We start from the raw sequence: 14,308 nt of genomic DNA, 5'->3' as shown, positions 1-14,308 counted from the left end.
GACACGGGTTCGAGCCCTGGTCTGGGAAGATCCCACATGCCACGGAGCAACTGGGCCCGTGGGCCACAACTGCTGAGCCTGCGCGTCTGGAGCCTGTGCCCCGCAATGGGAGAGGCCGCGACAGTGAGAGGCCCGAGCTCCGCGATGAAGAGTGGCCCCCGCTTGCCGCAACGAGAGAAAGCCCTCGCACAGAAACGAAGACCCAACACAGCCAAAAATAAAAAAAAGAATCCGCCTGTCAATGCAGGGGACACGGGTTCAATCCCTGGTCCGGGAAGATCCCACATGCCACGGAGCAACTAAGCCCGTGTGCCACAACTACTGAGCCTGTGCTCTAGAGCCCACAAGCCACAACTACTGAGCCCGCGAGCCACAACTACTGAAGCCCGCGCGCCTAGAGCCCGTGCTCCGCAACAAGAGAAGCCACCACAGTGAGAAGCCTGCGCACCGCAACAAAGAGTAGCCCCCGCTCGCCGCAACTAGAGAAAGCCCGCGTGCAGCAACGAAGACCCAATGCAGCCAAAAATAAATAAATTAATTAATTAAAAATAAATAAATAAAGTCCCTGCAAAAGTCAGAATCCCTGCTGGGCTGGACTCCCAGAAAGTCCGGTGCAGGTGGGAGGTTGAATGTTAGTAGCTCTGCGTGGCAGGGTTGGAGTTATGTTGTGTGGGTGAGTGTGTGGGTAGGAAGAGGTCTGGTACATTAAGGAGATCCTGACCCCAAAGTCCTCGTTGCTAAATAAAGAAATCTGACACAGTCCATGGTTCTTTTTCAGTTAGTGATTACAAGAACTTGAGATTTACATAAAAGTTTCAAGATAACAAGCTACCGTCTACATCTACTATTTTCTTTAATCATCAAAGCGACTTTCTGAGATGGGTACAGCAGGGATTATCACCCTCATTGTACTGGGGAACTGAGACCTAGATAGGTAAAGTGACTTGTCTAAAGTAAAGGACCCAGACTGTTCAGTGGCAATGCCAGCACAAGGATGCAAGTCTGGGGTGATTCTTGTTTTTTACCCATCTCTGTAGCATGCCCAGTACTGAGCACAGTATATTCTTGGCATAGAAGGCAATCTACAAATGCTTGTTGACTTGAACTGACTTAAGGAAAGCAGATACCTGGGCAGAGGAGATCAAAACAGGGTGGGCCAAAAGAGCACTGGTGTGTGAAGGATGATGATAATATCATCAGAAGAGCAGCTGCTACTTTAAAGGCATCGTCTTATTTCTCTCTCTACAACCCTGCTGTGCTAACCTACCTTAGGTCACAAAGCAGAGGCAGAGCCAGCATGAGAGCCAAGGTCTGTGGGACTCCAAGGCCTGCACTTATAGCCACTTGAAACAAATCAACATTCTATTTGATTTCTCAGCCTTTTTATTTAATTTATTCAAACAGTTCAGGCTCACACTCCCTCAAAGATTACTAAATAGAATTAGGCATCCTCCTTATACCGTCAGAGTATTTTTCTAAAATGCAAGAAGCAAATTATTAGCAGAGGACTCAAATGCAGATAAGGACCAAGGGAGAGGAACTTATTAAAATAAAACAAGAAGGTAGTGACCACTGCTACCCTTGCAACAACCAGCAAACTTTAGGGTTCAATGCAGAGAAAGAGAGTACCCACTCAGAAGCTTCCTCATGAAATCCAATTCTAAAAGGTAGGAGCAAGTAAAGACATCTTGTAAAACTAGCCGGGTCTAGTTATAAGGAAAATGGAACTCAGCTACAGTGTACAAAAGGTAAGTTTCAACAATGACATAGAGACTGAGTTACCCATCATTATATGACAAATATCACCAAAAGTGGACCAATAGAAGTAGCTCTTGTCCCATTCATTCAATCCCTCAGGTACAGTAAAGCACAATGATGATAAGCATTGACTTTAGAGTCTGAAATTCCTGGGATCTAATCTCAACTCCACGCCTTACTAACTTTGTGCCCTTTGGGAGTTTTCTTCAATTCTCTAACCTTCACTACACACATCCATAAAATGACCTCATATGGTCACTCTAAGGATTAATTCACTATGTGTAGACACTATACAAGCTTCCGTGAACATATCAAGAAAAAAGACTGATGAAGTCACTACAAACACAGAAGTTAAAACCCAAACCCACACTAACTATACAAATGATTTGAGTAGAGAATGAAGTTCAAACTAGTGCTGCTTTTAAGCTCATGAATAAAAACATGCCCTGAGGGCAAATATCCCCAAATGCCAAAGAGTTTTCTGTTTCTCCAAATAGCAAATGGTTAGGATTACATTAATTGACAGATATTACTCTTTGGTTTTTGTAATAATATCTTTTCTTACAGGTAGTTTGAAGCCTAGCACATTCACTTTATGTTTGACATAACAAATTCCAATGAAGCCATGGTTCAGAAATTCCATTTCACATCAGGCAGGATTCTACAGCCAAAGGGTCAAGTCTTCAGATGTGATCTAAGAAACCCACTGAGCCATCTCTTTTAGCATAGTTCCTGCTTCTTCTAAACCAGCCTCACGTATCAGACTTGTTCTCAAAATTCCTGTATAGACACACAAAGAAACAGTTGCTCTCACATATTTCTTGAGTCAAAAACTTAAAAGACCTAATTATTTTTTTCCCATTTCCCCCCACTTAAAGATGACACATGGCACAGTTATGAGTATGAAAGGGCTGTGGAGCTCCTAGGACCATTCCCGATCTCCTGAACAATCTATTTAAAGTGAAATTCCTTTTAGATCTTATATCACAAGTGGAAACAACTTTTCCATCTCAGGTCACTGACCCATGGAGGGAGAGAAATTCAACAGACGGCTAAATGAGTTTTGATGTATGTTGTTAAATTTTAGATTAAGAGCAGGGGTCTAAAACTCTGTAAGAAATAAAAAAAAAAATTCAGTCCCATAATAAATTAAGGAGAAGAAGGGGAGAAGTAAAAGGGCAGAAAAGAGAGAGAGGAAAAAAAAGGAGAGGCAAGTAAAGACAGATACTGGGAGAGATTGATGGAGAAAAGGAAGACGTAGGCACCGAGAGGACAGTGGACCTTTCTGGGCAACAGACCCACCTTGTGGCCGTTGCAGACACTGCCGCACCAAACTTGGTTCCTGCCGCCTTCTGAAATAAGAGGCCATGCAACGGGGTGGAAAGCCTTGGGAGCACGCAGTCAGAAGGCCTGAGTTCCAACAGGGCTTTTGTCACTGCCCAGTCAGTATCAGCCGGGTAAGTCACTTGGCTTCTATAAGCCTCAGTTTCCACACTTGATTTGCCCTTTGCACCTCACAGGGTACTGTGAGGAACAAATGAGATTCTTATAAAATCTGTACAAATACTGGAAATTACAACACCGTAACTGCTAAAACACAACAAAAGACAACAACAAGAATAGGTAACTGTTTCCTGGACTGGCATGTGAGGTAAAGCATTCCCTATTCCCACCTTAATTAGGAAGTACAACCGAGAAAACTGAGTCACAACTTTTTTTTTTAATTAAAAGATAATAGAATGGGATTGAATGAGTTACAAGGCCAATGCTCCTTTCTAAATTCTACACCAAGAAATTCAAAAGCTAGTTTCCAAAGCATTCACCTAGCAGGAATCCCCTTTTCCATGGCTAGAGGGTCTCCAAACAACCAGAGGATCCTATGCACTCTCTGTGCTGACTGAGGCCCTCCTCCAGCATGTAGTCTACGTAATGCAGGGCTCATAACTGAGCTTGCCAATGATTTCTCTTATTTTTGAGCTGACAAAATATCACTGTGACTGAAGTCCTTTGCCAATAATTGGCTCAACTATTGCCTATATCTCCTTTAATATTTTTTGGTATTAAGTATAGCTGCCAGAGTGAAACGAATCATCACTAACTAAACTGTACACACCATATCCCACCTTTTAGCAGAAAAAGCTCACTCTCTCATGTCCTGGTGAATCTGTAGGCTTTCCATGATGAGTCAATTTCAAGAAAAATTACTATTTTCCTCACCTGAAACCATGTGCAAGTAGGGGAAATCATCCAAAGTGTACCCTAGCCATGCAGGGCTCTCCAAGACCAAAAGGAATTATGTATCTAAGCAAATATTAACGTGTGCTGTGCGGCCTTGTCTACCTTAATTCTTTGGAAGCACAGGCAAGGAAAAAGACATTAGACACCTCCCATCTGGACTTTGGAAATAAAGAATCCATTTATTATTAAAGTGTTTCAAGCTAATGAAAACCCAAAAGGTAAACCTTCAGCTAGAAGCTATTTTTAAGCCTTGCCCAAATCCATGTTAACTCTTCTTTGTAAAACACTTGGAAGAAACTCAACAGAATATTCATTTATTCACTCATTCAACCAATATTTACATGTCAGATCCTGTTCTTGTGCTGGGAATTCAGCAATAAACAAAAGAGATAAAGTCCCCTCTGTCACAGGCTTAATTCCAGCATGGGGACAGGGGGCACGCAGATAATAATCAAACATATAAAATAATGTTAAGTAGCAATAAGTGACATGAAGAAAATATGACAGGATAAGGAGATAGGGTGTAAAGAGTTGGGGGGAGCTGCTACTTAGACACTGTAATTAGAGAAGTCCTCTCTGGTGACATGACCATTGAGCCTAAGACTGAATGAGGTGAGGGTGAAGCCATGTGGACATCAAGGAGAACATTACAGGCAGAGAGACCAGCCAGTACAAAGGCCTGAGGAGGGAACATGCTTGGCATGTTTGAGAACAGCAAGGAAGCCAGGGTGTCTGAAGTGGAAAGTGTAAGGGGGAAAAGTAGCAGTAGCTGAAATCACACTGTCAGAGGTGAGATGGTGCCAGGCCTTGCAGGCCAAGGCAAGAACCTGAGTTTTATTCTGAGGTAAGAAGCCATTAGAGTTTTAAGCAAGGGAGAGATGAGATCAAAAAGAGTCTGGGAGGAAACCACTGTGGAAAGAGAAGGACCAAGGAATCAACTGCAATATTCCAGAAGAGAAGTGATGAGATGGTTAGACTTGGGCACTGGTGATGAAAGGGGTGAGAAGTGATCAGATTCAGGATATATACTGATGATAGGGCTTGGATGTGGAATATGAAGATGTTAAGTGTGAAAGAAAGAATAGAAGAGGATGGTGTCAAGTTTTCAGGCCTGAGCAATGAGGTCCCACAAACTGGAGATGGGGACACTGAGGAAGAAGCAGGTTTTGGAGGGGAAGAAATCATAAGTAAGAGTCAGCATCCTCCTGTATGCTAAACCAGGTTGGGATAGAAAGAGCAACTCCAAGAAGCTCAGAGCTCACTTGGCTGTGTGCTGTGCGCAAACCCATCACTGGTGTAAATGTTACTGAAAAGAGTTTGTTTCTGCTTGAAAAACCAGGGAGGAAATAATCATAGTAGTAGCCATTATTTCTGAAACCCTTACTAATTATCAGGCACTAAAGTAAGCACTGTACATATATTGTAGTTAATCCTCACACGTAAAAACACTTAATCACAGTACCTAGCACATGGTAAAATATCATTAAATGTTATCCATAATATTTGTGAAGGATGTTAACATTTTACACTGAATGATAACTTTAATGATTATTTTAATTTCTAGAAGTTCTATTTCCTTCCCCCCCCCCAATCCCCCATTCACTTTATATCATGATTCCTATTATTTCTCAGGCTAATATGTAGTTTTTGTATTCCTGCTTTTACAAACAGGGTGGCCATTCCAAAGTCCTAACTTTATGCAGAGATTTCAGTTTCACTTTGGGGCCTCCAGAAGGCCCCAAATCATGTCTTGTCTTCGTGAGTAGTAAAATCCTAATACCTACCTATGGTTCTATATTCCCTTGGAACGCTCTTTTATTATCACACACAATACATTGAGCCACTTTGTTTAAGGCACCTGGGTATTTCTCTTTTTTCTTTCAAGTTCATCCAGGTATTTAAACATTTCTCGGATTATAATTTATTTAGCATCTCCAAATGTTTAAAGAAGGGTAGCCTGAGTTAGCTCAGTCTGACATATAACCAGAACCAGAAATCCAATATTACTTTACAGATGAGGAAATTGTGCCTTAAATAGGTGAAATAACTTTGAATTCAGACCTCTCTGATTCCCAGTCCGTACTCTAATTCAGTAGATAGTGAAGCTTCTCTCCTACTACATCTGCCCCTGGCACACTGATCACAGTTCTACCCTCTGGGGACACACTGAGTAAATATGACAGTCAGTCTTTTATGCACCCTATAAGCATCTCAATACAGCTATTTATTCTGTCTCCCATTTGCCTCCACCTCTCAAATTCCAAACTAAACTCCCTCAATTACTTTTTCTTCTTTAAAAACAAAACTTTTATAACATGAACACAAGGAGATTCTTCTTTTTTTTTAACCTTAAAAAAATGATACAAATCATAAGTGCTCCACTGGAAGTGATAAATAGTGAATAAGTTTCCTTCATGTATTATTACTTTCATTTTAGGGAATTTCTGACCATAACAACAAGTACTGAAAGTTAAAGGACAGCACAGTAGAAATCATGAAACCTGAGATTTAATTCATAGGCTGTAATATATATGAAAATATTTAGAAAATTATACAATACAAAAGAAAACATTATTATTAATGTACTATAAATGTTGACAATTTGATCAGGAAGAGGGAGACATTAACAAAGGAATCTAAATTAATGCAAAAATGATTTTACCTTCATGTTGCAAGCTAATTCCATCAGTTTTTTTGCATTTTCTTCTGAGCGATATCTCTTAGGAAGCTGAACCCTGAAGAACTTCAGCGCACCTTCAAAGTCTGTCAATAGCAAGTCATCTTTGGAAGTCTTGAAGAAAGAAGAAAATACAACAATGTACAGAAAAAGTTTTCTGCTGTGAAGGTGCCCAAGAAGGATTTTATAATCCCAGCACCTTTATAATCCCCAGAAGATACTCTGTAGCCTTTGCAGAGCTACTTGCACGTATCCACTGTCAGGGACAATGCTAGAGCATAGCGGCTGTTCAGAATGAGATTAAGACCAAGATATTGCAAGTGCTGAGCAAGGAATACCAGATAACCCAGCTTACAAATAAATGTGTACTGTACCTTTAATAATCCAAGGGCGACATTAAAAATAACACTTATTCCCTAAAAGAAAACACAGAAAACATTTTCAGTGTTTATATATGGATTATTAAAAGCTGTTTGTCTTCAGAATACCCCACCATTTTTAGATAAATTGTAAAAACTTAAGAAATGGAATATCTTGAAAATATCTTGGGAAAAAAAATTACAGGGCAACCACTGAAAAACCACTTAAGGTAGACCCAGTCTCCCATTTTTTTGAGAGAAGAGCTTTTCTAGAGCTATTCTCGCAATTCAAGAATGCTTTTTCAAAGTATTCTATGCTTCCGAACTAAAACATTAGAGTCATAAAATTGTGATCTCTCAGGAAATAACTCCTGGTGGCTCTTCCTGTATTCTACACTGCTCACTCCAAGTACAACAATCACTCTGTCCATGAGCCCTATGTCCCAGAACTGAATCTGCTCAGGGTTCCCTCTAATCTGCCTTTTTTATCTAATCATTCTAGGAGTAGTGGGGCAAAGGACAGCTCAGGGGAGGCCCTAAAATCTGTTGACAGTGTTAAACTTTTAAAGTTTCTGGGCCTCAAGTTCCATAACAAATAGTCTCCCAATGGTTTTCTGAACTAATTAGTTGAGAAGTTTATGTAGGTTACTTAGCATGCCACCAGGCCCACAGTAACTACTTAACTAATGGTTGTTTATAATAGTGAAAAACTAGACAAAGGTTTGAGATTAGGAATTGGTTACATAAATTATGATATATCCAAAGAATGGGATACTTGGCATTAAGTAAGAATAAATGGTATATCTGAAATGCTGTTTCTTAGAAGATACAAATTTCTTAATGGATTTTTGTATGTTTTGAATATGGGATAATTAAACAAAAATAACGATGGTATACATGTGGAGGTGTCTGTCTATAGATAGCCAAGTATATGAGATAAAAAGAGGTTACCAGATAGCATATATAGCATAATAGTATTTTTATATATATATAAAACCATAATATACATTATTACATAATATTCCATATGAAAAAACTGTTCCATATAGAAATTACATATACACATATATGAAAAGGCGGAAAGAATATACACCAAAATGTTAAAAGTAGTTTCCCTCTAGACTGCGATTAGAAGTATTTTAAAATCTTTTTGCTTATACTTTCTATAGTTTCTATAACAAACATATATTATTTTTGAAATTAGTTTTTTCTTCTTAGGCACACACACACCCTAAAACCCAAAACTAAGCTGAGGCAAAGACTGTTATTTACTATAATATCTATTTTCTTTCAGTAATAGACCCCCAAGTTTTAGCAAGTTCCTAGTCAGCTTTAATTAAAAAAAAACTCCCCTTAGAAGCTAGGTATGGTCATGTACCTAACTTCTGGCCAATAAGAGGTTAAGAAGAAATGCAGGTGGAAATTCCAGGAAATGTCTTTTAAAAGAGGAGATGCAACCTTCCCAAACCCCTAAACCTCCTAGCTTAAATATAGAGACAGTGGCTGGAGCTCTAATCAGCCATACGGAACAGAGTTGCACTCTGAGGAAGGCAGGTTACTGCCAACCTTCTGATTTCCTTTACATGGGAAAGAAAAATAAACCTCTACTTTATTTAGTCACTGTTATTTTGGATTTCTTCAATGCAGCCAAACCTAACTAATACAAATGTGTTTTTTTTTTAGCAGAGAGCACCTTTGACAAAACATGATTATTAGCATCAGCCCAAGGAAGAGTAACTTAAACCTGGATTTTCCAGCAATGAAATAAAATAACTAAGAACCAATTGTTTTAACAGAGCTGACACAGGAAGGACACTACGAACAAAAGCCAAAGTGCTGTGGTCTCTGATACGTACCTCACATAAAAGCAGGTCGATGATATGGAAGACCATGTAGAGAGGGAATTTTGCAGTGAAGAGCGTAAGAAACCACTGGGAGGCATACATGTGTGCTTCAAGGCTTATATCCAGGAAGTGGTTGTACAAGTCAGGAATGTATTCCTGAAATAGCAAACTAATTAGTCTTGGGCACATATGCAGCTGTTTAACTCTCACTCAGGAGGTTCATAAATCTGCTAGAAATAGGCCCAAAAAGTCACATATTTGTGTTTTTCTAAAAACTGCCAAAGTGCTGAGAAGAACACTTATCATCTGGTATTAAACTGGCACTCAGCTCTCGTTTCCAGTCCACAAAGTAGCTCTAAAGAGGAATCCCCAAATGGTGACAAATATTTGGAAGGACAGTTTTTCTTTCCAAGTTATGAAATGTTTGGGAAAGTTTGTTTCACTTTTGTTATAAGATTCCTAACCAGTCAGCTTCAGAGCCTTGGTGAATATTTCTTGACTGAGTTTGCTGTGTTAAAGGCTCCTACAGTCATCTGATCTTTTGGGTGTTTATGAGATTGAAAACCCGGCTCACACCCATCGGGTTAACACCTTATTAATCTTGGCATCATCGTTACATAGAGAGAAATGAAAAACATAAAACCTGTCCTTAACCCTGGATGGCTAAGGAAATCGCCACTGCTCCTTGGCACCATTTCCTCAATCCCGTTCTTCCCAGTCCTGCATTCCTATTGGTAAATGCAAGCTGGATTCTCTATTTACCTGCATGAGGCGCTCCAACTGGTAAAATTTGCAATGCAAATCTTCAAAGTTTTGCTTGAAAAGTTCCCTGAGACCATAGTCAAACATGATCTTGACCAGAACACTGAATGCCTGTTCCTCAGGCATCTGTAACAGACAGGCAAAGAGGGAAGGGGTGGGGGATCAAAAACATATACAGAAGTTTCCTCAGTATATTAAATTCATCCTTCAACTCTCCTATCTGAATACTAGGAAATTTAGTGGTAGGCAGTAACTCAGATCTCAGCTGTGTTTTATAACATTCATTCATTCAACCAAGAAATATTTAACAATGCCTACTCTGTGTCAGACACTGTTCCTGTTCTTGAGGAGCCTCTCATACAACCAGTATACAATAGCTGTAAAATGCCTTAGTTAGAAACACCAGTGGGAACACAAGAACAAGAAAGCCTGGGTCTTCCTGAGGGAGCCAGGAACAGGCTCTGTAGGGAGGGCAGGACTTGAACCGAGTAGGAACAGGTCTATACTCGAGTATATGTTTCATCTTTCCCAAATCATAAGACCTTTGTTAAATCATTTTACCTCCTTAACTGTTATTTCATTTTAGTAAAAATGTTTTTCTTCCTCACTGTTGCTAAAAACATGGTTAGTTACAGAAGAACTTTATGTATTCTAAGGTTTGAAGAAATGTTTAAAGTATTACAGTAACGCCTGCAGTAATATTTAAAATAGTACAAAAACTCCTTTACTTCACTTCTATTTACAGATGTTATTCACTTATACATCTTCCACAGCTTTATGGAAAAATATCTCCCTGAGAACCGGGCAAAATGTCTAGTTTTCAAAATAGAAAAAGAGCACTGGAAATATTATTTAAGGCATGACGTGACTGTAGCAAGCCTTCCAAATGTCAAGAAGGTGGGTGGGCGTCAGTCGAACAAGATGATGGAGGTGGGCTGAGTAAAGACATAACTGAGAATAAAGCAGAGCTAAAGAGCAAATCCGACTAAGTAATAAATGAGAAAAGGATAGAAAATTATTGTTGGAAAGGTAAGGGCATTTGGGGCAAAGGACCAGACCTTTGAGGTCTTTACCATGGAAGGCAACTTCACTCTTCCACTCACTGAGGGAGAGACTTGGTCTGCCCAGAGTGGCATTTCTGATGTTAGGTAGCACACCTGCCCTTACTCTGAAACAAGCACTTATTTTAACACAATGGCAAGCAGCATAGAGTTCAAACCAAGATATTGGGGATTTCATCGGGAAACTCATTTTAAAAGGGTTGTGACACTTAAATGAGGATAAATGTCCTTACACGAAAGTTGAGAACAAAGACGAACCACATAGACTTGTGAGACTCTGAGATATAAAGTCTGATTAAAACAACAAAACAAAAACTTAAAACTTGACTTCTTGAGGATGTGTTAATTAGCTTGTGAGAATCATTTCACAATGTATAGTATATCAAATCATCACATTATACACGTTATATATACACACACACACAATTTTCGTCAATTATGATGTAAACAAAGCTGGGGGAAAAAAAACTTGACTTCTTTATCAATGTCATAGCTTTATCACATTTTTGCATGCCTACCAATACCAACAAGCTAGGCTCACAGTAAGAAGATGCAAAGTGGTTTTGTTTTACTTGTATTACAACCTACACGAAATGGCTTAAACCTCTTCAAAAGCTTCCTGTTCTTAGAGAAACAAAATCTAGACTGCATGGCCTGGTCTCCACAGCACTCCTTCAAGCTAGTCTTGTTGACCTCTCTAGCTCCCTCCTCCTATTCCCCATGGCTTGTGATGCTCCTGTCACACTGCCCTTCTTTCAGTTCCTTCCAGATGCCAAGTTTTCCCCATTTCAGGGCTTCTATACACTGTACTATTCTCTTTGCCAGGACTGCTCTACTCTCCACTCTCTTGTTTTCAGAACAGTTTTATTATTTTCATAACAATGTTAAAAAAAGTTAAATGATACAGTAAAGTACAAAAGAGAATGGATATCCCTTCTCATTTTTCAGGGTTCACCTTAAAGGTTAGCTTCCAAGAGAAGCGTGTAATCTAAATGAGGCTCCCTTGTTATAATCTTGCATCAAATTTTTCACTATACCTTCATAGAGCCACTGAAAGTAACAATGATATACTTGTGTGACTTTTTTTTGCCTACAGCTAGTCAACTTCACTAGCTCTGCATCCACAAGGACTGGGGCCACACTATCTTATTCACTCCTGATCACTAGCTCTGCCTCCACAAGGACTGGGACCACACTATCTTATTCACTCCTGATCACTAGCACAGTTCAGACCAAAACAGGTGCTCAAAAACTCTCTGCTAACATCACCTGTGTGGTATTTTTGCCAAGCATTTTAACTTGAATCATGGGAAAACGATCAGCCAAATCAAGAATCTGGGATGTTTTACAAGACAATCTGCTTTAATTTTTCAAAACTGTCAATGGCATGGAACATACAAAAAAGGCAAAGGGGACAGTTCAGATTAAAAGAATAAAATGAAATGACAACCAAATGCAATGCCTGATTCTTCATTGATCTTGATTAGAAAAAAAAGCTGTAAGGACTTCACTGAGTAAACAGGGAAAACTGAATGTGGACTGTGGGTAAGACACTGTGAATCAGTGTTGAATTTCTGAGATATGACTGTGATATTCTGGTTAGGTCCTCAGGAGATACATGCACAAGTATTTAGGAATGGAGTATCTTGATGTTTGCTACTTACTTTCCAAAAAAAATTTTTTTTAATTTCTTTTCCATTAAAAAAAAAAAGTGTGTGTGTGTGTGTGAAAAAGAGGAAAAGAGAGAGAGATGCAGAGAAAGCAGTGTGGAAGAATACTGATATATTAGGTCAAGAGCATATGAGTGTTCACCTTAACATCTTTTCAATTTTGTTGTGGATTTAAAAAAATATCAGTAAGATGGAGGGTAAAGGGGCTTCCCTGGTGGCGCAGTGGTTGAGAATCTGCCTGCTAATGCAGGGGACACGGGTTCGAGCCCTGGTCTGGGAATATCCCACATGCCACGGAGCAGCTAGGCCCGTGAGCTACAACTACTGAGCCTGCGCGTCTGGAGCCTGTGCTCTGCAACAAGAGAGGGCACGATAGTGAGAAGCCCGCGCACCGCGATGAAGAGTGGGCCCCCGCTTGCCGCAACTAGAGGAAGCCTTCGCACAGAAACGAAGACCCAACACAGCCAAAAAATAAAAAAAAATAAAAATAAAATAATTAAAAAAAAAAAAAAAAAAGATGGAGGGTAAAGGTCTTTGCTGAATGAATGAACAAATGAATAAAATGGTGCTAAAGCAACCCAACTTCTCTGCCTCCCTTCCACCCCAATACATAAATCTCAAAACGAAGACTGACGACAGCAGCTACTTTAGAGAAGATAAAATGTCCCCAAAGGGTTCAGTCAAAACTAAAGTCTATCCAATCACCCTAGTAATAAAAAAAGTCTACCCTTGTACCAATTTTCAACACTGTCATTTATTTTTCACCATGTTTCTCTCCCATGATGACACTGTATTAATTTAAGGAAAAGGTTTCCAGATATAGGAGTTAACCCTCACGCGCTAAAGCCTGGCCAAAGGCAATAAAAAACCATGATCAAGTCTAAGGCTAGTATAAGCTGAGGCAGGACATGTGTAAGTCATACACAGAGACCTAATTACTCACATGGAGAAGCAGAACAGCAGCAAGAAATGACTGGCCCTGGCAATAGCCAATTTCTTCATCATACACAGAATAAGCCTGGGGGAAAAAAAAACACACGAGGTGTAAATGAATGTAGTCACTCTTGAGTCATAGTTGCCTTATAGGAACTTGAACACGGGAACCTCGAAGATGCTACCCACACTCCACTGTGGCATTCTGATGGGCAGTGAATGATGCAAACGTTTCTCTTCAATTCCAATTTTTCTTTATTATAAATAACACTGTCACCACGCCACTTCCTGTAGCCAAGGAGTGGTAAGGTTAAGCAAAAACCATTTCAGCACTAAAAAAAAAGCTGTCATTCCGCCTGTCTTTGCTCATGCTTTTCCCTCTTCTCTGTCCGAAAAATGTGTTCTTCACTGAGGCTCCAAACATATTCCATTCCCCCAGGATTCTCTCTCTCCTCGGTACTTCTATGGTACTTGTTACAAATGTATGGTTATTATAGCACTTATCACACGGCATTTTAAATGTCCATCTTCTCTACTAGACTGTGAACTTCTTAGAGGCTGGGGTGATGTCCTATTCAACCTAGCCAGCACCTCAACACATATAGCAGGCACTTACTAAACACTGTTAGTGCTATTCATTTTTCTTTCTGGGAAAAAAAATCTTTTGGCAAAGATGCCAAAATACAATCCTTTCCACAATGCCAGTGATAACTTTTCTGATAAGAGGGATTACTCTGAAACCATTTGTGGGTTCTTTGGAATTTTCATTTGTATTTTCCTTGGCAGCAGATGATTACAACTCATCTCTTCTGAACGTTATCATTAACAGAATATTGACATCAAACAGTCCTGTGGGTTACTCTTTGGTTCTGTAGTTGTTCTTCAGAGTCTTGTTCTTATGGTTAATATTTATAGTTCTCATGTAAGTTGTGGGGGGAAAGGGGAATTCCGATAGATTCAGGACGCTATTCCCTGTGTTTGACAAATTTATTTCTGATGAAGCTCT

At 39.6% G+C, this 14,308-nt stretch overlaps 1 protein-coding gene across 4 annotated transcripts in view; it reads right to left on the bottom strand.

Annotated features, from left to right (window-relative positions):
- The window catches only part of RABGAP1 (RAB GTPase activating protein 1), a 159,896-nt gene that overhangs the window by 20,905 nt on the left and 124,683 nt on the right, over positions 1-14,308 (bottom strand). For all 4 annotated transcript variants that reach the window (XM_036854765.1, XM_036854764.1, XM_036854766.1 and 1 more), the window contains 5 exons: positions 13,313-13,387; positions 9,639-9,764; positions 8,889-9,032; positions 7,048-7,089; positions 6,659-6,787 (listed from right to left, as the gene is read on the bottom strand). In XM_036854765.1, the coding sequence (XP_036710660.1) occupies positions 6,659-6,787; positions 7,048-7,089; positions 8,889-9,032; positions 9,639-9,764; positions 13,313-13,387 (516 nt within the window). The remainder of the gene's footprint in view (positions 1-6,658; positions 6,788-7,047; positions 7,090-8,888; positions 9,033-9,638; positions 9,765-13,312; positions 13,388-14,308) is intronic.

The sequence above is a fragment of the Balaenoptera musculus genome, chromosome 6 (assembly GCF_009873245.2).
Source record: "Balaenoptera musculus isolate JJ_BM4_2016_0621 chromosome 6, mBalMus1.pri.v3, whole genome shotgun sequence".
Lineage (NCBI taxonomy): Eukaryota > Metazoa > Chordata > Mammalia > Artiodactyla > Balaenopteridae > Balaenoptera > Balaenoptera musculus.
The sequence above is the reverse complement of the archived record's forward strand: the minus strand, read 5'-3'. Positions and strand labels throughout refer to the sequence as shown.